Genomic DNA, 25,400 nt, shown 5'->3' with positions numbered 1-25,400 from the left:
CCAACCCCCAAGTTTTAAAGGTGTTTTACAGGCTGCTCAACCTGATTGGATTTTTGTCATAGCTGAAGACTTTAACCAAGCAAATTTGAAAACAGTCCTCCCTATCTGTTTTTCTCACACCTGCATACAGACAAATTATTAGCAAAACAAAGCCAACTTTGAAAATCATTTAGACCTAGCCTGAACCAGCTTCCATTCAACTCCTGGACTGCTTTAAGCACACACACTAGGACCTATTAGCAGAACAGTACATAGTGGAGTACACATCCACTGTCCTGTTGTATACACAGAACTGTGTAGATAGCATCACTGTGAGCAAGCACATTCAATGCTTCCCAAGTAGTAAACTGTGGATGACCAAAGATGTCAAATTTTCGCAAAATGAGTGCAACACAGCTCTGGCAATGGTGCATAATATAGTGCTTCCAGATTGAATTTGAAGAGAGCCATCTTCTTCTTTTGGCTGCTCCCGTTTAGGGGTTTCCACAGCGGATCATCTTGTTCCATATCTTTCTGTCCTCTGCATCTTGGTCTGTTACACCCATCACCTGCATGTCCTCTCTTACCACATCCATAAACCTTCTCTTAGGCCTTCCTCTTTTCCTCTTCCCTGGCAGCTTTATCCTTAGCATCCTTCTCCCAATATACCCAGCATCTCTCCTCTGCACATGTCCAAACCAATGCAATCTCACCTCTCTGACTTTGTCTCCCAACCGTCCAACTTGAACTGACCCTCTAATGTACTCATTTCTAATCCTATCCATCCTCGTCACACCCAGTGCAAATCTTAGCATCTTTAACTCTGCTACCTCCAGCTCTGTCTGCTTCTTTCTGGTCAGTGCCACCGTCTCCAACCCATATAACATAGCTGGTCTCACTACTGTCCTGTAGTCCTTCCCTTTCACTCTTGCTGATACCCGTCTGTCACAAATTACTCCTGACACTCTTCTCCACCCATTCCACCCTGCTTGCACTCTCTTTTTCACCTCTCTTCCACAATCCCCATTACTCTGTACTGTTGATCCCAAGTATTTAAACTCCTCCACCTTCACCAACTCTACTCCCTGCATTGTCACCATTCCACTGACCTCCCTTTCATTTACACACATGTATTCTGTCTTGTTCCTACTGACCTTCATTCCTCTCCTCTCTACAGCATATCTCCACCTCTACAGGGTCTCCTCAGCCTGCTCCCTACTATCGCTACAGATCACAATGTCATCAGCAAACATCATAGTCCACGGGGACTCCTGTCTAATCTTGTCTGTTAACCTGTCCATCACCATTGCAAATAAGAAAGGACTCAGAGCCAATCCCTGATGTAATCCCACCTCCATGTTGAATGCATCTGTCGCTCCTACTGCAGACCTCACAACTGTCACACTTCCCTCGTACATATCCTGTACAACTCTTACTTACTTCTCTGCCACTCCCAACTTCCTCATACAATACCACAGTTCCTCTCGGGGCACCCTGTCATATGCTTTCTCCAGGTCCACAAAGACGCAATGCAACTCCTTCTGGCCTTCTCTAAACTTCTCCATCAACATCATCAGAGCAAACATTGCATCTGTTGTGCTCTTTCTTGGCATGAAACCATACTGCTGCTCACTAATCAGCACCTCACTTCTTAACCTAGCTTCCACTATTTTCCATAACTTCACACTTCTTCTCCACTCCTCAGGCATCCTCTCACTTTCCAAGATTCCATTAAACAATCTGGTTAAAAACTCCACTGCCATCTCTCCTAAACACCTCCATGCTTCCATATGTATGTCATCTGGACCAATGGCCTTTCAATTTTTCATCCTCTTCATAGTTGTTCTTACTTCCTCCTTGCTAATCCGTTGCACTTCCTGATTCACTATTCTCCACATCATCCAACCTCTTCTCTCTCTCGTTCTCTTCATTCATCAGCCTCTCAAAGTACTCTTTCCATCTGCTCAACACACTCTTCTCGCTTGTGAGTATGCTTCCATCTTTATCCTTTATCACCATAACCCGCTGCACATCTTTCCCAGCTCAGTCTCTCTGTCTAGCCAATCAGTACAGGTCCTTTTCTCCCTCCTTACTGTCCAACCTCTCATACAACTCATCATACGCCTTTTCTTTAGCCTTCGTCACCTCTCTCTTCACCTTGCGCCTTTTCTCCTTGTACTCTTGTCTACTTTCAGCATCTCTCTGACAATCCCACTTCTTCTTTGCCATCCTCTTCCTCTGTATACTCTCCTGTATTTCCTCATTCCACACCAGGTTTCCTTTTCCTCCTTCCTCTTTCCAGATGTCACACCAAGCACCCTTCTTGCTGTCACCCATACTACATCTGCTGTAGTTTCACAGCTGTCTGGTAACTCTTCCCTGCCACCCAGTGCCTGTCTCACCTCATCCCTAAACTCAACCTTGCAATCTTCCTTTTTCAACTTCCACCATTTGATCCTTGGCTATGCCTCACTCTCTTTCTCTTCTTGATCTCCAACGTCATCCTACAGACCACCATCCTATGCTGCTTAACTACACTTTCCCCTGCCACCACTTTGCAGTCTTCAATTTCCTTCAGATCAACTCTTCTGCATAGGATGTAATCTACCTGTGTGCATCTTCCTCCACTCTTGTACGTAACCCAAAGTTCCTGCCTCTTCTTAAAATACGTATTCACCACAGCCATGTCCATCCTTTTGGCAAAATCCACTATCCTCTGACCTTCTTCATTCCTCTCCTTGACACATACCCACCCATCACCTCCTCGTCTCCTCTGTTCCCTTCACCAACATGCCCACTGAAATCCGCTCCAATCACCACTTTCTGTCCCTTGGGTACACTGTTCATCACTTCATTCAGCTCACTCCAAAAATCTTCTTTCTCATCCATTACACACCCAACTTGCGGTGTATATGCACTAACAACATTCATCATCACACCTCCAATTTCCAGATTCATAATCATTACTCTGCCTGACACTCTTTTCACCTCCAAAACACTCTTGACATACTGTTCCTTCAGAATAACTCCTACCCCATTTCTTCTCCCATCCACACCATGATAGAACAATTTGAATCCACCTCCAGTCCACCTGGCCTTACTCCCCTTCCATTTAGTCTCTTGCATGCACAATACATCAACCTTCCTTCTCTCCATCATATCTGCTAACTCTCTCCCCTTACCAGTCATACTGCCAACATTCAAAGTTCCTACCCTCAGTTCCACTCTCTTTACTTTCCTCCTCTCCTCCTGCCTCCGGACACGTCTCCTCCCTCTTCTTCTCCTTCTCCTTCTTCGGCCAACAGTAGCCCAATTTCCGCCAGCACCCTGTTGGCTAACACAAATACAATCATCAAGCTTGCTGATGACACCGCTGTGGTAGGTCTGATAAATAATGATGATGAGTTTTCCTTGTAGGGATTAACACTAGAATTAGCAGAGTCTACGAAAAAGCTTGTAGATCCGGCCCACCTTAAAACCATTCTCACCTCTCTTTTGTCTTGAAAATGTGCCGATTATGAAGAGCAGCAAGCAGCCGGCTATTCCATCCCCCACCGTCGCAGAACGTTCACTAAGTTTTCCCAGCTCATGCCTTGTTTGATTATCTGGGAGTGACTGAACTGCTGGAGTTTTAGAGTGGAAATAATAGATCGTTATTTGGAACACATGCATTTCATGTGTGTTCCGTTTCTACAGTAATCTGTGTAAACACATTTTTAAAACAAACGTTTTTCATATTCTAGTAGTAAATGACAAAATGTAGGCATAAACTATATAATGTATGAAGCCTGAAGTCCAAATATCAAAGAAACACTTTCACGAAAGTACAAATATAACAGAACAAGTGCGCTTTTATTCAAAAATATAACTGCAGAAAAAAAAGCTGCCTTAGTGTGCAACAATTAGCACTCATTATTATTATTTGGAACACGCGCATTTCATGTGTGTTCTGTTTTTACAGTGATCTGTGTAAACACATTATTAAAACAGAAACGTTTTCATATTTTAGTAATAAATGTTACAAAATGTAGGCATAAACCATAGAATGTGTGAAGCCTGACGTCCAAACATCAAATAAACACTTGCACAAAAGGTTCAAGGATGATACAACACCTTCCGTGGCGTAACGCTAAGATTTGCTGACTCAGAGCACTGCAGCCCTGCCGTGCCTCAGAGACCCGAGTTCGATTCCCCGCTGGGGAGAAATTTTTTTTTTCTTTTTAACCTCAAATGGACATAAAATTTATAAATTGGTATGCACTGTAAATCGTTAAGTTTAAAATGTCGATCGCGGTTATTTCTGTTGATTAATTCATGCTGTTTTACTTAGATTCAGAACAGGAGCTTATTCAGCTTCTGATCTGACCCTAACAGCGCCAGTATAAATTCACACCCAATCTGACGCTGTTCGTTTTCATATAATACAGTGGAACCTCTAGATACGAGTTTAATTCGTTCCAGCACTGAGCTTGTATAGCGAATTTCTCGTATCTAGAACAAACTTCCCCATTGAAAATAATGGAAATCCAGTTAATCCGTTCTGCACCCCAAATATATTAACATAAAAATCAATTTTCCTAACAAATAACACTGGTAAATTATATATACTGTAGTCTACCTTTAATAAATAACACTGGTAAATAATATAACTGATTATTAAAAGAATCAAAACAGGTGTCCAAAGTGCAGTAGAGCATTCAATAAATCTTTAAATAAATAATCCTTAAAACAGTTGTGAAGTGGAGGTTTAAAATACACAAGAATAACAATCCTTTAACACGAGGTTAAAACGTCAAAAGGATGCCGTCTTTAAAAAACAGATGACAATCCCCGGTGCTTCTTCTCTGTTAGCGTCTCACCTGCGGGCTCTGCAACAGGCGAGACACTCTTAATGCAGCTGACCTTCTCTACACCGTCCTGCTTCAGCTGTTTGGCTCGCCTGTTCAGCTCACTGTTCAGCTACACGCGAGCCTGCACTCACTCGCCTGCCTGCCTGCCTGCGCGCGCGCGCTCTCGCTCTCTCTCTCTCTCTCTCTCTCTCTCTCTCTTTTCTTTTACTTTTTCTCCCCCTTAACCGGCTCGCGCTTCTCTATATATGCGGGGAGGACATGGCAGCTGCAGCCCATCAGCCACAGGAACAATCATGGATGTGGGCAGTTTCCCACCTGTGCACTTAAGTGAGAAACGCAGACACCGCAGATCGCGGCTCGCAACTGCTACCACGCCCCCTTGCTAAGCCGCGAGCTATACCCACAGCCTGGCTCGTGGCTCGTTGCGTGAGCCAATGCTCGTATTTAGATCTGAATTTTTCGCTCATACTTTCCTCGTATTTTGAATTTCTCGTATACAGAGGTGATCGTATCTCGAGGTTCCACTGTATTGCATTACTTCAACGATGTTTTCTGATAGGTACTATTTGCGTCATAAAATGATTTCTTCAAAACGTCACATATATTTGTCTTTCTTTTTTTAAAATGTGCGTTGATCACCGCCAACATGTTGTAGCACACAGCAACTGGCCACCTGCATGTTCTTGCGCGCACTGAATAAGACAGCGCTACAGTGGGTCAAAAAAGTATTTAGTCAGCAACCAATTGTGCAAGTTCTCCCACTTAAAAAGATGAGAGAGGCATGAAATTTTCATCATAGGTATACCTCAACTATGAGAGACAAAATGAGAAAATAAAAATCCAGAAAATCACATTGTCTGATTTTTGAAGAATTTATTTGCAAATTATGGTGGAATAAAAGTATTTGGTCAATAACAAAAGTTCATCTCAATACTTTGTTATATACCCTTTGTTGGCAATGACAGAGGTCAAACGTTTTCTGTAAATCTTCACAAGGTTTTCACACACTGTTGTTGGTATTTTGGCCCATTCCTCCATGCAGATCTCCTCTAGAGCAGTGATGTTTTGGGGCTGTCGCTGGGCAACACGGACTTTCAACTCCCTCCAAAGATTTTCTATGGGGTTGAGATCTGGAGACTGGCTAGGCCACTCCAGGACCTTGAAATTCTTCTTACGAAGTCACTCCTTTGTTACCCGGGCGGTGTGTTTGGGATCATTGTCATGCTGAAAGACCCAGCCACGTTTCATCTTCAATGCCCTTGCTGATGGAAGGAGGTTTTCACTCAAAATCTGACGATACATGGCCCCATTCATTCTTTCCTTTACACGGATCAGTCGTCCTGGTTCCTTTGCAGAAAAACAGTCCCAAAGCATGATGTTTCCACCCCCATCCTTTACAGTAGGTATGGTGTTCTTTGGATGCAACTCAGCATTCTTTCTTCTCCAAACACGACGAGTAGAGTTTTTTTCATCTGACCATATGACATTCTCCCAGTCCTTTTCTGGATCACCCAAATGCTGTCTAGCAAACTTTAAATGGGCCTGCACATGTACTGGCTTAAGCAGGGGGACATGTCTGGCACTGCAGGATTTGAGTCCCTGGCGGCGTAGTGTGTTACTGATGGTAGCCTTTGTTACTTTGGTCCCAGCTCTCTGCAGGTCATTCACTAGGTCCCCCCATGTGGTTCTGGGATTTTTGCTCACCGTTCTTGTGATCATTTTGACCCCACAGGGTGAGATCTTGCGTAGAGCCCCAGATCGAGGGAGATTATCAGTGGTCTTGTATGTCTTCCATTTTCTAATAATTGCTCCCACAGTTGATTTCTTCACACCAAGCTGCTTACCTATTGCATATTCAGTCTTCCCAGCCTGGCGCAGGTCTACAATTTTGTTTCTGGTGTCCTTTGACAGCTCTTTGGTCTTGGCCATAGTGGAGTTTGGAGTGTGACTGTTTGAGGTTGTGGACAGGTGTCTTTTATATTGATAACGAGTTCAAACAGGTGCCATTAATACAGGTAACGAGTGGAGGACAGAGGAGCCTCTTACAGAAGAAATTACAGGTCTATGAGAGCCAGAAATCTTGCTTGTTTGTAGGTGACCAAATACTTTTTTTCCACCATAATTTGCAAATACATTCTTTAAAAATCAGACAATGTGATTTTCTGGATTTTTTTTTTTCATTTTGTCTCTCATAGTTGAGATATACCTATGATGAAAATGTCATGCCTCTCTCATCTTTTTAAGTGGGAGAACTTGCACAATGGCTGACTAAATACTTTTTTGCCCCACTGTATTTACAATCATCAGATTCAAATGTTAACAGTTCACACACACGCAAGGATTGTCTTTCCTACAATTACAACTTGTGTACCTGTTACAATGTACTCACTTCTCTCTATGCTGTGGTTTCTATTACACACCTGAAAGAAAGACAGTATATGTGAAAACATCATCACACTAATGCAATATTATTTGAAAACGAACAGCGTCAGATCCAGTGTGAATTTATGCTGGAACTGGAAATTCTCTGATATGGAATCAGTTCTGTATGGTTGTGGGTGTGAGTGGTGGACATAATTGGGAATTACTGTGAATTTGCGTGGTGTTTTGAGATAATGAATACAGCTCCAAATTACAGGTGCTTGTTCAGTGTAATAGGAACCATAGCCCAGAGAGGTGTGTACACTGTAACAAGTACACATGTCGTAAATGTAGGAAGGGCGGTCCTTGGGTGTGTGGGAACTGTTAACATTTGAATGTGATGATTTTATATAGCACAGAACGGAAATCAGCAGTTCTTAGCATTGCACCACGCAAGCTGTCATATCAACCGCCTACTGTAACTTGCTTTCTTTTTTCTTCGGTTATACTCTTGAATTAAAGTGCACTTGTTTTATTATACTTTTACATCAACATATATTCCTGTGTTTGAGCGACACGGGCATGCTCAAAAAATACACATGTAATGCCACGAAAAGTGCATGCAGACACTTCAGTTCGCAAGCATTGGTACAAGAATGCAGTCACAATTACACTGCAGAGCTATAGTGCATCTTTATGTGAAAACAGCAGTGTCAGGTGGGGAATGTCTGATGATTGCATATAGCGCTGAAGTTACTGCTCTTTACTATGCTTTCCTCTGCATGTCCTGGAGTACAAAAGAAACAGCAACATGTGGGGACTGGCAAAATCGGGGAAAAAAAAACACGCGGTCGTATGTATCGTGATACACTGCAGAGCTATGTGAAAACAGCAGTGTCAGATGGGGTAGGGAAGGATCCTGAACGCGACTGAGAGAATGAAAAATGAATAAAAAAAAACCAAAGCTAACCTTTACAAATATCATAAATTACACCGGCTGTTACAGACTGAAATCAAATGTATCTTTTTATTCTAAAATAGTAAAAATAAGAGCAGTTCACTTCTCAAAAGGGAGTCGTGCAGGATCGAACTCCTGACCTTTTGATTCCCAGTCAGCAACTGATACTGTTGCGCCACAGCGGCACTCATAGTAAATGAGTGTCAATGTCGCACACTAAGGCAGCTTTTTTTTCTGCAGTTATATTTTTGAATAAAAGCGCACTTGTTCTGTTATATTTGTACTTTTCGTGAAAGTGTTTCTTTGATATTTGGACTTCAGGCTTCATACATTATATAGTTTATGCCTACATTTTGTCATTTACTACTAGAATATGAAAAACATTTCTGTTTTAAAAATGTATTACACAGATTACTGTAGAAACGGAACACACATGAAATGCATGTGTTCCAAATAACGATCTATTATTTCCACTTAAAACTCCACTTCACTCCCAGATATTCAATCAAGGCATGAGCTGGGAGAAGTTTGTGTTCATTCTAAGTCGGTGGGGGGATGGAATAGCCGGCTGCTTGCAGCTTGTCTTTATCTGCACATTTAGAAGACAAAAGACGATGGCGGAGAGGTTTGAACAGATTTAAGAAGCGATTTAAGGTGGGACGGATCTACGAGTTTTTTTCGTAGGCTCTGGTAATTCTAGTGTTAAGTCAGCAAACTGTCTCATTGGTGCTTCATTTACAACTTAGCACTCAACACCTCCAGAACAAAGGAGCCAAATATCTTCAGGAGGCAGGAAGGAGACATAGTGGAGAGAGTGCCTAGCTTTGAATTCTTTGACATATACTTCTCCCAGGACATCACGTGGTCTGTTAACACAACTTCTCTGGTGAAGAAGGCACAGAAGCAGCTCTGTTTCTTCAGGTTGCTGAGGAGGGCTATTCTGTCCAAGCAGCTGTTGGTGGAACTACTCCGCTATTTACTATTTATACGTTTTCACCTTCTGTGTTATACAATAAAAATATAAACCAATAAAACAATAACACCAATATTTAAAATAGTTTAAATATGCAGAGCACTCCAGTTTCCTCCCACAGTCCAAAGACATGCAGGTTAGGTGCATTGGTGATCCTAAAATTGTCCCTAGTGTGTGCTTGGTGTGTGTGTTTGTGCCCTTCGGTGGGCTAGTGCCCTGCCCGGGGTTTTTTCCTGTTTTGCACCCTGTGTTGGATGGGATTGGCTCCAGCAGACCCCCGTGTCCCTGTAGTTAGGATATAGCAGGTTGGATGATTGATGGATACTGAATGATCAATTTATTGAAGGTTTTGTTTTTATTGTATGTATTATTCAGGAGATACACCAAAATTTTGTTGTACATCTGTGAAATGACAATAAAAGGCATTCTATTCTATATTCTCCTTGAAACTGAGAGAATTTAGTGTCTTTTTTTTTTTTTTTTTTTTTTTTTTTTAACTGTAAGACTCTCCTGAATTGAAAGTATGCCAATCTGGTGTATTTATGTAAGCACAGTAAAATGTTGTGTGTTTGAATGGGATAAGATGGAAATCTCCTCAGTTTAGACCAGCACAGAACATTAGAACAGTCTAGACGAGTACAAGCCATTTCAACCCAACAAAGCTCGCCAGTCCTATCCATTTAATTCTGATGAAATAACATCAAATACTGTCTACCATACTACTTGGTCACTCAATCCACATTTTCAGATTGATTTCAGATAAGTAGGTGGTTCAAAAGTGGCTGTGTCTAGAGGAGTCCCATAAAAGGTTGTGTTTCAGTGCTGTTATTCTGCATTTTAAAGGAATGATCAGTCCTTAAACCTTAAAATAATGTCTTTAATGTTTTGATGTCAATAGTATTTAACTCTTAACTTTAATGTATTATTCACCATTCTGCTATTTACATCTTCATTCTAGTCTACTGTAGTTTATCTCATTCTTTTTGTATGTTATTTTCATGTGAAATACGGTGTCTCATTAGAAAACAATATTTGCAACATAGTTTTTTCTTGCCTGATTTTTATTTACAACCTTTAACCTCGGTTGGCTGCCACAATGGTGTAGTGAGTAGAGCCAGTGTCCTGGTTTCAAATCCCATACCCATTTGTTTTCCATGTACAGTTCTCCTTTTGTGGGGTTTCCTCCAGATTCTCCAGATGTCTCCATACAAACCCATAGAACATCTGTTAAATTAATCAGCAGTTCTGAAATGGTCCTGTGTAGATGTGTGGGCAATGGCTCAGCGATGAACTATTTAGCTGTCCAGGGATATTTTCAGCAGGCAGAACAGCTGGGACAGGCTCTGCACCCCCTGGACACAGAATCAAATTAATTGGGTTTGAGAATGTAGTCTTACATTATACATTAATTTTATTACATTAGTGTAAATTAATTTTATTACCTTTGTCTAGACATCTGTACATTGAATGTACATCACAAAGTAAGAAAAAACTCAACAGCCAGGCAAGTATAATAAAGCTAAGACCCGTTATACTGTAGCCTTATATATCTAGCATTTTTTAGCTTGTAAAAAATACTGTGTACTCCCAGAGGAGCAAAATTGCCCTTCAAATCCCTCTGAACAGTAACATTTTCTTAACTACAGAACATCTAACACTGACAACCAGCATATGTCATTGTGGCCAAAATTAAAAGATGCTGTGGATTATATAATGAGATAACTGACTTGATAAAGGGGACTGCAAGATGTCATAGGTAAAGGTTAGGAACTAATAGTTGATATTGGAGATACAATAGGAAGTCCGAGTAGCGGACATGAATCAATGTAGTAGTAAACAGGCCTCTGATTCCATTTTAGTGCCACATGCATGCTTTAGTACTAAATAGTGTAGATAACAATGCCTAATTTCTTTGCTTAAAAATGCCTGTTTTTATTAAAGGGTAGAAAAATGTACCTTGACATGTATGTCTTACTTCGGGAAATTTATAAATATTGTGACCTAAACATATTAGAAAGCCAGCTGAAATTAAAAACAAATTTTATAAATGCTGTCCATTGGTGTCATGTTGAATGAGTGCAATTGATCTGCGTATGCACCTCTTTAATTTGACATTTGTCCATCAAGTTGCAGCACTCTTTTGCTGACTTGGATGTCTTGCATGGTTAACTCTGTTTGGTGCAGCTCATTTTTCCTTTTCTTTTTGTGTATTTCTGTGTTGCCGTGTCTGCTTTTTCTTCTTCTTGCTTGTGTGTTTATCTGCAGCTTCTTTTTCATCTCTCCCTTGTCATTCTCCCACCATTTTTTTTTCTCTCTCTAATCACAGTCTTCAGGATGCTCCACAGGGTCCCCCGCCCTCCGCCTCTCAGCTCAAACTTCAGTCCCGCCCCCCTTCCCAGGCACCCATGCTCAGTGCAAGTGCATCCCTGCTGGCCAGGAATGGAAGTGTCCAAATGGAAGGTTCTCAGGACAACGCATCAGCAGTGGGCGGCGTCAGTTTGCAGGACGCAGAGTTTGGTATGCAACTGTTAAGCTTGAAAGGTGCTCACTTGATCAGTGAAGACACCGTGTGAAACTTGTGCTAGTCAGTCGGGTGCTCTGTCTTGTGCCTTAGGGGTTGGTGAAGGGTGTGTTTTCCACTTTTTTTTTTTTTTGCAAACAATTTCATTTTTTTTTTCCCAACTGCTTTGGTTATAACTACAGAGTCTGAGAATAACCTTGTTCTGTTCCACAAAACCAGTTATGTCTTGAATTTTTGAGTTCTTCATAAATATGTGCAGATTTTTCATCTCAAAGTTTGTATTTGTTTTATTTATCATTTGTTTCATATTGACTTGTTGTAACTTTTCACTTTTTCTTAACATCTAGGTGTCTTCATTTCTTAAAAGTAACTTCATCCTGTTTTCATTGATGTGTTTAATACTAACTTAGTTGTTTCTCATCACATAAGAAGTGTCATGACCTGCTTCATATTCATGCAGTGCTAGATTAGATTTGTGGTCTTATGGTAATTATAGTATTTGTATTGAGTAAACACAGTGGGGAAGTGGAAAAGACGTGTTTTGGTATGCATGATGGAGATTTGAAGCTTAAGTAAGAGGGGTATTTTTCCCCCACAGCTGCTGCATTTGTCCTTCATTTAAATTTTTTTTACTCTTGAGTTACTGGTTAAAGTGTAAATGTTACTAGATGTTTTCAGCTCTGCCTAAAGCTTAAGAGTTTTAGTTTAAATTTAACTAAACCCATAGAATGAAGTAATTATAGTTGGGCTATAGAAAAAGTAGCAGTTGTAATAATTGGTGTGATATGATCAATGGAGATTTGATTTTAGTGAATGAGAAGTGTTAATGGGTAAGGTGTTTTGTGTATTAGACAAGCAAAATAATAGGCTAATTGATTGTGAACAGGATGAGTACTGAAAGATGATGCAGTAAAGCTAAATTAGAAAATGATTCTAAACAAAAATAACAAAATCTTTTCTCCAAAAAAATGTAGGTAAAAAAATGATTAAATTGCTCTTCTCCAGTTTAGCTTACCTACCACATGCAGCAAACAAGTAATTGTAATGCTGTTAATGCACTTGAGGGCTTGTATATATGGGGGAATATTTCAGGAAAAAATACATAAATAGGCAAATAAATATGAGGTGTGACAATTTAATTGCCAGAATGACTGTGTAGTGTCATCTGTACTACAAAGTGCTACTGAAATGTTGCAGCTGTTGATAGTGACGCATGGTGAGGATGCTATGAAAAACTTGGGTGTATTTGAGTGGTGCAAGGAGGTGTGAGAAGATGTGAATGACAATGGCAGAAGTGCCCCAAACAATGATGCGATCATTGTTGGTAACTTACCGGCTAAGAAATCAATTAACAAATTGCATCATCCCTCCTATTCACCTGCTTTAGTCTTGTTTGTGATTTCTTGTTCATTCCAAATAAAAAAAACTGCCATAAAAGCATGAAGATTTTCATTTATTTCTGACATCCGGGGTACCGTAACAGAGGAACTCAAAGGTATAAGAGTTCCAGGTATGACTCCAACAATGGTATAGTCGTCTAACTAAATGCTATAGAAGAATATTAGTTTGAACGTGATTGTAGCCACCAGTATACAGATCCACAAACATTTTTTCTACAGTTTCAGGAATTAAATTCACACCTTGTACTTGTATAGTAAAAGAAAAATAACTGCAATAAATGAGAATATTTACTTACATTTTTCATAAAGAATGCTTTGTGTTATTTATTTTTTTAGGTATTTAATTATTTCTTTATTTGTTTATTTCAATGACGCCACATGCAAACATGAAAAATTCCTTGAAATGACAATTGTCATCTGACCTGTAAGGTTGGGAGAATGGGCTCTAGCAAGTATTGTGTTTTGATTGGACAATCGTCATTAGAAAGAATGTAAATCTTTGGCCATCAAGGACCACATTTACACTTGATACTTCAGATGCAGACTAATGATGAGTTTTACAGAGTAAATCTGAGCAACTTTTTCTGCCTTCACATCTGTCACATACATGAACTGTCATTATTTTGAGGATAAGATCTACTGACGATTCACCAATCAAACATCAGTACTTGCTAGAGCCCACCCTATCTGCTATCTCTGCAGTCCTAAACTCAGTTCTTGGGTTGCCACAATTTTCAGAAAAAACAATTTGTTAATTAGATGCCATTTCTTAAATGTGGTTTATTGCAGAGTTTTGTGGTCTTATTCTGACAAACTGGACATTTCTAAAGAAATTTATTAGCTTTCCCTTTTCTGAGATCACCATCAAAATAATTTGTGAACCAAGTGGATCACAGTTTCGTGGACCTTCACTTTTATCCCCCAAATATTTTAATGAAACAGATTCTGTTTTGAGTTTTCTTGGACTTCTGCTGGCTTGCCTTGCATCTCATTATTATTTGGCTACTGTTTAAAGAAACAATTGAGAGTTTGAGAATTGTAAAAGGCAAGTCATTTAAAATAAAGTCAAAAGGAGTCTGTTGTTTTGGGAGCAGTGATTAGTTTCTGGAATTAAAATCATCAGCCATCATGTCCCTTCAAGATCTTGAATTTGGCACACTATGTTAGTAGAGTAGTTCAGCTGGATTATAAGTTATAATTGCTAATGCTCCTATCTGGTTTGGAAATGGAGGTATTTTATTTGCTAATCATTGTCATTAATGGAGAGGTCTCTTGTATTCCTTGGAATATGTTTGTTCATATATCATATTATCATGACAGTACACTAATTTTATTTGCAAACTAGTGGTTTACTTTTTCAAGGATAGATGCTTGTTGCTTTTTGCTTATTCTGTAGCAGGGGGTCCTCAATCACGGTCCTGGAGGGCTGCAGTGGCTACAGGTTTTCTTTCCAACTGGTTTCCTAATTAGAACTCAGTCCTTGCTGATAATGAAACCTAGTATTTAACTGTATGCCTTGATAGTGCTTTCATTCATCCAAGAGAAATTGTAATTGCACTGTAGAGTTTCTTTATCTCAGAGCATTATCCATGTGTTTTGTGGACTAGAACAGAATTAAACTTAACGTGCCTTCCAATTCCCCTCTCATTTATTTCTAAACATTTTTTTTTAAACATAGACACTTTTAATGGTGCATATGCACAGGTTTAAAAGAAAGCATGTTGGTGGCTGGAGAGCTGCTGGTTTATTGGTTATCTGCATTTTATTATTAACTAATGTCTGATTAACAAAACAGGCAACAATTAAAATTTTAAGTACATTTTGAAAACCTGTAGCCACTGTGGCCCTCCTGGGCAGTGATTGAGGACCCCTGTTCTATAGGGTTAAAGGTAACCTGTAGAAAAACTTTGGTAATTTGTAATTTAAGACTTGCGTTTCGAAAAAGCTACAGCCAAGCAGTGAAAGCCATTGTCTACATTCTGAGTAAAAAGAACAAATTAAAATTTAGTACAACCATTTATACTGTGCATTTACTCCCATTACATAAAGCCAACACAAATCTTGCCTTTACCACTTTAATTAGTTTAACTAACACCTTTTGTACTTTAAGTAAAATATTCTTGTCTTTTCTTTTATTAGAATGATGCACCTGCAATCTTATGACCTCATCTAGAGGTGTACACATTTCTTTCAGTAAGCAAAGATGTGATCTTATAAGAGAGGTTTCTGATGATAGCCACTGATGTTTTTGTTTTAACTTATTGTAATACTACGGTATTGTACCATGTTAGTAACTATAGATATAATGAGAAGTCAAGCAAAATGACACCTTTTATTGGCTAACTAAAAAGATTACAATATGCAAGCTTTCGAGGCAACTCAGGCCCCTCTTGCTTTCTTGGGATTTGTAAAATAAGTCAAACCAAGAATATATGTATTAAAAGACACCTGAGGCATTTTTATAGATTTTAGTCTGCTGCTGAGCTCTGGAAAAGCTTCTTGTGCATTTGTGGCTTTCTTTCATATATGCAAAGCTCACTCCCCTCCTGGTCATAGCCCCATTTCCTCAGGGTGTTACCCCAGGGCCTGTCCTCTGTGAGATGGCATGAATGGGTTTGCTGTCATCCCAAGGAGGTTAGTTGCTAGGAGGAAGAGGAAAACCTGTGTAAATTCTTGAGCAGCAACAATTTTTCGAGAGCTATTTTTTTTAAATATTATTTTCAGTAGTGCTTTTCATATTATAGCAATATGACTTTTTGTTTGTAATATTTACCAGTGCCCATGATTAGCTGGGACTTGTGCCTCAATGAATGCAGCATTCGTTAGGTAAGTCACATGCGACCTGGTATTGAAATTGGGCATACCAGACTCTCGGATACATGTTTGGGATGATAAAAAAAAGAGATGTTCCACTTTTCTTGAAATGAATGATAAAATAGAGAAGTCAGTGTTTTGATTTCCAGTTTTAATTGATTTTGTGAGTACCATATATACTCACGGATAAGTTCTCCTGCAGATAAGTCGGGACTTGATTTTACCATATAATTTTTGGTATTTTATAATGTCTGTTGTACAAGTCGAGTGCAGAAAACTTGCGCTATTGGTCCAAGAGATTATGATTTGCTAACACCCACCTGAGAAAGTAACAACGGAGCACACTGGCTTTTTTTCCTATGTGTGTGCGGCAATGCAGTGTATCAGCGTGTGCTCTTAATCTCTCTCTCTCTCCTCTATTGTGCCTATTTGTCCACACGGTAAAATCCGAACAATACACTGATTTGTGTTTTTTGTATCTCACACCCTCATACACCTTTATCGTAAGAGCATCCCATATCTACAATGGAGCATTCGATCAGAAGAAAATATGAAGCTGGTTTTAAATTAAACGTCATTGAAGTAGCAAAAGAAATTGGTCACTGCACTGCTGCAACAAAATTCAATGTGTCTGAAAAACTGGTGCGAGATTGGAGGAGGCAAGATGATGTTAAAAAAAAAAAAAAAAGTAAGGGTCGCATTTTTGAAGGGGCGTATAAGTCAGGTCTAATTTTATGATTGATTTTTCAGGTTTCAAGACCCAACTTAAACGTCAGAATTTACGGTAACTTAGTCTCATACTCATTCTTAGTAGGTTTTTCATTTTATATATGATTAACAGTAATGGATGCTTGAAAATAATAATTTCTATATACCTTGCAGTTGCAGTTTATAAGTGCTACAAAGAAATATAGAAAGGAATAATTTCAAATAACGTGGGAAGCAAAAATGTGTATACCACTATAGTAAGTTCACTGAAGCTTTGTACTGTGTCACCTGGAAACCTACTGGACGACTCAAGTCTGACCTTACATGGATTTGTGAATAATTTTGTTTCAAAACTGTTTATGGTGAATTCAAAGGCTACGCATTTCAATTGCATTTGCCATTTATATTAAAGAGATGTATAGTAAGTTTTACGGCACATATCACAATATTAACTATACCATTTTGATCTGTTTGCTTAGAAAATGAAAATTGCTTTTTGAGGATGAAAGGATTTCATATGGCAGACACTGTGGTCTTAAAATGTATTACCGTGAACATAGATTTAAAGTAAAAGTCAAAGCGTGATACTGTCAGTTTATGTGGTGCAAATGTAGACATTGTTCTCTTGCTACCTTGCTTCGATATCTAAGGCATCCTGGAATTGAAAAAGCACAATGAGTAGAATATTAAAATGTACATATCACAGTAAAAAAGGCTAGCTATTTGGCTTTGTTGCATTGTATACACAGATTAGTATGTTTAAGTGGCTGTTTTTTCCAATATAGTGTTTTTGCATTTTTTGAGTGAGGTTTTCAGATGGGCAAACTGTAGGTTTGTGTCCGGGATAGCAAGGCTTATTTCTGCTACTATAAATGAGCTCCTCTCAGGTTCAGTTTCTTTTCGTCGCCACTGCATTGTTGAGCTCTTTGTACAGTCTGCTCTCTTATTTTACCTATATTCCTTTGATGTACATTAGCTAAAAGTCTGCCTGCTTGCTGAAGGTCACCTTGTGCATTTGAGCTATACATTTCAGACTGAATGCTTGTGTGCTGTCCAGTGCTGTAAAACACTGTACTACTGCTGTACTTAAATGTTTGAATTTTTTGCCTCTTTCTCTTCAGGAAAGTTCTCGTCTCCACTCTATGAAACAGGTGGCTGTGATATATCTTTAGTAAACTTTGAACCTGCCACAAGATGCACTTCAAACAACATTTGGTGAGTGTATGTTGAGAGTGTTTTTAACTTTTAGAATTATTTTATTTCCAGATTTTATGTTAAGAGTTTTTGTAATCTCATTTTAGTGGTATATTATACAGTTAAATTCATTTTATTAGAGGTTAATTGGTTACTCTGAAACAGCCAGGGCTGAGTGGATGTGACTATGTGATTGGTACTCTTTGTATATCTGGTTTGCCACTAGATTTGGCTTTTTTACTAAGATATCTGTTTTTAGTCAAACCTAAGTCTTTTCTGAAAGTCTTAAGATAAAATAGTGTTTATTACTAAAACCGCAGAAGACATCAGGAAGTATGTTTTAAATGTTTGCCAGAGATGGATGGAAGAACTTGGACTAATTCAAAGGAGACCCAGAACCTCACTCAAAAAGCTTAAGATTGTATTTTGCCAAAAGTGATGTCCGTTTTCGTATGTCTAAAATATAACACAAGACAAGTAGCAAATATTTCAATGGAAAGTAATCAGCTGAAAAAGCTAATCACTGCTAATGTAGTTTGCAAATAACATGTCTGAATGCTCACTTAGATTTTTGAAACAGTGCCTAAGATCAGTTTTTGGGGTTGCTTCATTTTCCATAGACATAGATATTTTGTAGTTAATGAGAACACTAGGATTGTCACTAGAAATTATATTTTTGGTACCAGCTCGATACCACAGTTCCAAAAACACACAAAATTGGTAGTACCTAGAAAATCGACACTGTAGCCAGTCTGTTATTTCTTGAATGCTTGTAGACAAAATAATTTGCACAGCACAATAAATGTGTGAAAAAAAAATCATGAGTAAAATTTCATATCGAAATTGGTCACAGTGATGATGATACAGCACCCACATCAACACATAAGAGAAACCACTGAAGTCATGACTAGTGCTTTGAGTTTGATAAAGGAAATTTTTTGTGCACATTTGCAGAAATCTTACTTGTTATGTAAAAACAAAAATAAAGCCATGGCACATATACAACACAGGCTCTCGTTGTTGTTTGTTTTAGTTCTTTATGGAGTGCACAAACAGGTTTGTGCATGCTTCAATAAATGAATGAAGGCTTTGCATTCATTCTCTGATTGCGATGAGCACATCTGTCCATTTTCTAAATGGTGTACAGTACACCCCCAAAATTTGCGGGAGTAATGTTCCTAAAGCACCCGCGAATTGTGAAAAACCGCAAATTTTGGATGTGGTTAAAAAAAATGCCTATTTTCATAGTTTAAACCCTAAATATACCCCCAAAACACTTTAATTTCAAACTCAGCTTAATACATTACATAAAAATAAAGAATGTAAAGGTAAACCTGTATACTGTACTGCTATGTCTCCCTCAGTGCTAGAATGTAATATACCGATGTTACCGCTGTATGTACTGTAATTCATGCAAGTGCGTTTTCATTGCCAGAAGCCTTAGACGGTGCAGCTCGTTTCGGCGGCATCTTTGGGCTTTACCTCTTAAACTGCCACATACTTGGGGGTTAATGCATCCATGGACGCCAAATACTTTTTTGCTGCACTTTAAGTAAACGTCACAATCACAAAGAAAATGTGAAATTTTAACAGAACACATTTTTCCATGCAAAGAGCATCACAATTACTGCAACACTGATCATTTTACACACTGCTAATAAACTGTAAAAACTATTTTAAAAACTACTGGAACAATATGTACAAAGTGCAACTGACGCCATGGATGTAAATCACTGAGCCAACTGCGCTTAAACTGGCTGCATGCAAGTAGACAGAGGTAAGTGCAGATGCTTGTCTTAGTGCAGTTTGAACTTCATTCAAACTCTTCAAATAAACATGTCTCATGCAATTAGTTATCAATTAAACAATAGACAAACATCATAGGAGCAGAGAATGCTTGGGGAAGAGAGACAAACAAAGCAATCAGCCAAAAAGGACATGTGCTGCTCAGGCTTTTAAGTAAGCGTAGCATTGCGCAAGAAGCCACAATAGAGAAGACGGTGATTTATTTATTTTTATGGTGAAGATTCCAAGGATGCACCCAGCCTTGAGAGACAAAAACAAAGCAAACCGGTAATCAAACAGCAAATAAAGAATGTAATGAAAACAAATGAAATAAGAAAACAAGGATACCACCCACCCCTGTTCCCCTTACGATGATTACACATAAAATACAAGATTATGCATTACATCTTGCCTGAAGAAGGGGCCTGAGTTGCCTCGAAAGCTTGCATATTGTAATCTTTTTAGTTAGCCAATAAAAGGTGTCATTTTGCTTGGCTTTTTTCTACATAAAATACAACAAAGCACAAACAAAACACACACAGTAAATCATGAAAAACAGCAATGGATGAAATGTAATGATGAAAATGGATAGTCCAGAGATTCCGCATTGAATGGGAATGTAAAGATAGTCCTACCGCTAGTTCCTGAAATGGTGAAGACGGGTTCAGGAGCACTCCTTTTTTTGCAAAATGGCCATGAATCCACATGTGTCCTCATGTACACAGGCAGACAGCAGACAATCCAGACACACGAAACGATGCAGGACAAAATGAATAAATACAGGTAATCCAACAGAAGGCAGACAGACATGAACTTGAAACACAAATGACAAAAACTTTTTTTTTTTTGCTTTTGGTCACCAGCCCTCTTTTTAAAAGCCGTGCTGACATCCTTTGACCAGCACCATCAGCAGAAGATCAATCAGAGCCACTGCAGTGACTGCTGGGAGTTGCAGTTTCAAATTCTATTGGCTACTTTCACCATCCCACGTCAGTTTTCTCTACGGCTGCTTCCTGTTCTCTCTACAGTACAGTATTGCCACGAAAAAAGTCATAAAAATTGAGGAGGATATTTGCGGTTTCCGCTAACAATCATTAGTTAGGTTCTAAGAAAAAATCTGCGATTGACTGAGGCAGCGAACTCTGTAACGTGACTTAGCGGGGGCTTACTTTATACAGTTCAGAGTGGCAGGGAACTTTGCATCCATCCACAATTATTTGTATAGCGCTGTGGGGGGACGAGCAATGCTAAGTTATAGCAAATATTGAGGCAGAACTCAACCAATGTGGACATTTGGTTTTTCTGCACCTGTGATGACATGAGCATCTCAGTTTGTTAATACAAAAATAAAATGTACTTGGTGTTTCAGAGCTTTGAAGGACAAGGCCACACAATTACAAACAAGTGACAGGTATTTTAATTCAGTTCACTGCTTCAGTTCTTTTGAACTACCTGTTTAACTGAATGGATTATTAGGATTCATTTAGTGTCTGGTGTGTATGGAAAGTCCAGGGTGGAGTCTGGAACACCCTCTGATCGCATCACAGATACATAATTTAATTAATTTGTATATTATTTTGATGTATATGCATGTATGTGTCCATATAAATAATATAATTGTTCATTAATTTTATATGATTGATTATATATAAACTAGCCATGTGCGCCCAACTACGTTGCGTGTGTTAAAGTTGTCTGTGAAGGGCTCCCTGTTTAAATGCGGCTGCCAGTCGTGAACTGGGCCCTTCGTCGCACAGCATTATGATTTTTTATAAGGGAAACAAAATTACAAAACAAAACCCTTGGACATTGATTCGATAGGAACGGCCTACTCGGAATCACTGTCCGAATAGTAATTATGTGGTGGTGTAGGAGCATTTCTGCTTCTCTCCGTTCACAGTCCGTCTCGTTTTCACGACGCTGTCGTTTCCTCTCACGATCTCTTCTCAACCTTTCTCCAATCTCGCAGGTTGCTTTGTGGCAATCCAAAGAGTTTGGAGCAATGGTTATAAAAGGGGGTCACATAGGTGTCCAGGCTCTTTAAAGCATAAATAGGGATCACTTCACTAACATGTGAGCAAGCCAGGGTACAACTGTGAGACGCGCATCACTCGCCGGCTACAACGTAACAATAATAATTAGGCACGTACCTTTTATCTTCGGGAATCTCATTCTCTAACCAGGCCTCAGGAGCTAACCAGCGTAACACTGTCCACCACCCCTTTCGTTATTCCGGCACATTGTTGACATCCATGAGTAACAACAACGTACTAAACTGGAAGGTGGTCTACGCATGCGTGGAATTCACAGACAAACAAAGATCAAGATCCAAATGAAGATTATATATAAAGATTAGTTAATTAAAAGCACAACAATTTGTTTAGTTTGAATGTCTGTGTTTTGAGGTGTGACTGGAGTATTAGTCTTCAGTAGTATAAGCCTGGAGGAGATTCTTAATGCAATGCCTATATTTTAGCTGTCTCTCTACTGCCATCTAGTGCTGCTTCTTCTAATTCATTCGCGGACAAACAAAGATCAAGATCCAAATGAAGATTATATATAGAGATATATGGCTATTTAAATATGACAATTCATATGTTATTGTCCTGTTTCCATACGCAAAGCACAACAACATATTTTAGATGCTGTTGAGCTCCACCGAATCAATTAATTTGTCTACACTTACTATACAATAGTAGTACATTTTTGGTTGACTTATTATGGACTTTTATTTATGCAGTATGTGTTCTTATTTATTGTTGTTATAGTACTCTGTTATTTAATGTTTGTTTCTGTCCTGTGTTCCCAATTCCTATCCACGTTTAATAACTCACTGAGCATAGTCTCAGAACACTTCATTGCCCCGGGTGACTTGAGGTTGTTCTGTGCATAAGACAATAAAGAACCTTAAAATTAGGTAGAATGTACTATGATGGCTTTGCCTGGACAAGTCAGCAGATATTTTGAAATATTCTCCACCTTCTAGATGATCTTCCAAACAGTGAAGTTGCTGATTTCTAATTGTTTGGTAATCTTTTTAAATCATTTCCCAGACTAACAGGCATCTAGAACCTTCTTTGTGAAGGCCTCAGAGAAGTCTTTTGATCTTGGTATGGTGATAGAACATAGTGATGTTTGATTTGTTATATCACCTTTATCTATAGACCCTATTTAAATGAACATCAAATCTTTATGTAGTCACATATGTTTGAAAGGAAAAAACATTTAATGGTGTATATCTAATTTTCACATGACTGTATATAATGTAAAGAAATCAAATTTGGCAATAAAGGTAGCCCACCGTTAGACTTTTTACAGTGTTACAAGACCAACTGATGTAATAAGGAGTGTCTGGGAGGTAGATACAAACACTTAGGTCTGCAAACTGTTAAACTGCATAGACTTATGGAGCATTTGGAATGGTTTTACTGATGCCCATGAACACATGCGTACTAAATTAATATGACATTTCATGAAAGTTGGATTAAAAAAATGTAAGCTTTTATCCTGTGGTTAAGGCTATAACATGAAACCATGAGACAGATGACTTTCTATATTTGTCTTTTCAGCCTAATGTAAGAATTGAATTGATAAAGGATTATTTTCATTAAAAAAGATGGGGAAAAGTCCCAGTTAAACCCAGTGGAAGTTTTTTAACTCAGTTATGCAACATAATCCTGGGGATTTGTTGGCTTTTTATAAAAGATTAATATAGAATGTAAATGTTTTCCCCTTTTAATAAGTGTGTAGTAGTAAAATATACTTCATTCTGTGTATCTTGATTGCTTTGTCCTGTCTGCCTGGTGTCACCAGTGGATTTACCACCATGCATTTAATCAAATTATTACACATCTTTTTTTAACAGGTGATTTTTTTTTTTTAAAGTTCCTTCTCCATCTATCCATTTTGAAACCCGCTTAACCCAGTTTGTGCCAACTGGGAACTGGTGGCAACACTAGCAGCATTGAGCACAAAGTGAAAGTGTTTTGAGTTCTGCCCGACATAATTGTATTTTAAATTTGATGAAGCGAGAGATTTTACTTGTTCAAGTTGCTTTTTTGCATGTTCATTGTTTTTTCTGTTTCCACACACTGCTCCTCATTAATTACATTATTAGATTTTTGTTATTTTTTGACACTTTGGGAAAAGCATCTTCTTAAGTTTAAATGTAATATTTTTATGATTCTCAATAAAATTTACTTTTATTTCTTAGATTTATTATATGCTTATTAGAGATTTTCTTGTTTATTTAGGGACACCGACTCCCATTTATCCAGTTCTACCTCAGTTCGATTTTATCCACATGACCTGGTAAGTATTTTATTGGGTTCCTTGGGATATTAGCTTGCTTTACTTTTATAGTAATTACAAGATGCATTGTTTATTGTTTAGATGAGCAAATTTTTAATCAGTTGGTTATATAGTGTAGTTGCTTTTTTAAGAACATAAGAAGTTTGACAAATGAAAGAAGACTGTTCAGTCCATCGAGGTTGTTTCTTTAGCTTAAAGCTTGTTTTTTCTAATATCTCATTTATATCATTTTAAATTTGTCAAGGTTTCAGCTTCAGGTACACAGCTTCGTTTCTCCAGTTTTGAGTACAGTTCTTCTTAATTTCCGCTGGTGTCCTTGAGTATCTGAGTCGCTATTCAGTTGAAAGAATTCTATTGGATTCACTTTATTGATGCCTTTAAGAGTTCTGAAGACCTTAATTATGTCCCCAACTAGCTTGCTCTGCTCAAGACTATAGACATTTAATTTTTTGAGCCTGTGCACATGTGCTGGAAGTTCTGGAACGCACATGGCTGCTTTTCTCTGCAGATGTGTGAAATTGTTTACAACGCAAACAAGTGGGATTAGTAGTAGTAGCAGCAGTAGTACAGCATAACATGAATAAAAAAAGCACAGTTACTATTTTCAGCTCAGCCTTCTGTAATCATGTAAATATATAGATAATGTAAAACAAATACATAATATGTGTTGAACACAGAAGCACAAAATAATAGAAATAAAACTGTCAACTTTTTTTTTCCTAAGAAGATCATATCTGTATGTCACTCTTTCTAACTGAATATTGGATTTCCTGATTGGCAGAGTATAATGCAGATTTTAAACAGCAAACCCCCCTCATTGCTGTGACCCCAACCCTATACTGCACTTCATCTTCTCTTCACTAACAGTAACATGAATACTGAGGAATTGCAAAGTTTAAGGCTTAATGAACCTCTGCTGAGTTACCATGTTCAGAGACAAAAATAAAAAACCAAGAAGCTTGGTGCATTTCTCCTGATGTGCTCCAGCTAAGCATCAAGAGCTGTTTCATTGTAACAACTACATAACATAATGAGCTGATCATACCACAGTAACTGGGATGATGAACAATGGTAAGACAACAAACATGAGTGAGGCTTGACTTTAAATGGAAAAAGAATACATAGGGCTTGGCAGTAGCAAAAAGCGACAAGTTCATGTATTAGTCTAAGAATTGTACAAAAATCATAGTGGGCTGCTGGACTCTAAAGTCCCCAAAGTCAGCTGCTTGAACCTCTTATTATCAGTTAGCATGTGTTGCTTTAGTATTATTTATTTCATTTTTATTTTCTCCACAAACATACATCCCAAATATCACTGGTTGTCCTGCTGGTTTTGGTGTTGAGGTGAAGGTGTGTTTCCTTGATAATAAAATAAATGCACCATTGCTTAGCAAACTAGATTTAATAATAGGGTTGAGAAAAAAACATGCAGTGCCTGAATGCTTTCTATCCATGCCAGGAGGTGCATTACTCATAAAGTGTAAAAACGTTTGAATTTTTAAATAAAAATAATTTCTTTTTTGTTGCATTACAATTTTTTTTAATA

General features: G+C 38.4%; 1 protein-coding gene across 4 annotated transcripts in view; it reads left to right on the top strand.

Moving 5' to 3' along the window:
• pcnx1 (pecanex 1) overlaps positions 1 to 25,400 on the top strand; it is a 217,382-nt gene that overhangs the window by 97,088 nt on the left and 94,894 nt on the right. For 2 of the 4 annotated variants that reach the window (XM_028822342.2, XM_028822341.2), the window contains exons 8-10: positions 11,448 to 11,638; positions 17,686 to 17,779; positions 23,797 to 23,854. In XM_028822342.2, coding sequence (XP_028678175.1) covers positions 11,448 to 11,638; positions 17,686 to 17,779; positions 23,797 to 23,854 — 343 coding nt within the window. The remainder of the gene's footprint in view (positions 1 to 11,447; positions 11,639 to 17,685; positions 17,780 to 23,796; positions 23,855 to 25,400) is intronic. The other 2 variants (XM_028822344.2, XM_028822343.2) reach the window with 1 other exon arrangement.

Source organism: Erpetoichthys calabaricus, chromosome 16 (assembly GCF_900747795.2).
Source record: "Erpetoichthys calabaricus chromosome 16, fErpCal1.3, whole genome shotgun sequence".
Classification (NCBI taxonomy): Eukaryota; Metazoa; Chordata; class Cladistia; order Polypteriformes; family Polypteridae; genus Erpetoichthys; species Erpetoichthys calabaricus.
This window is presented reverse-complemented; position numbering and strand designations above follow the sequence as displayed.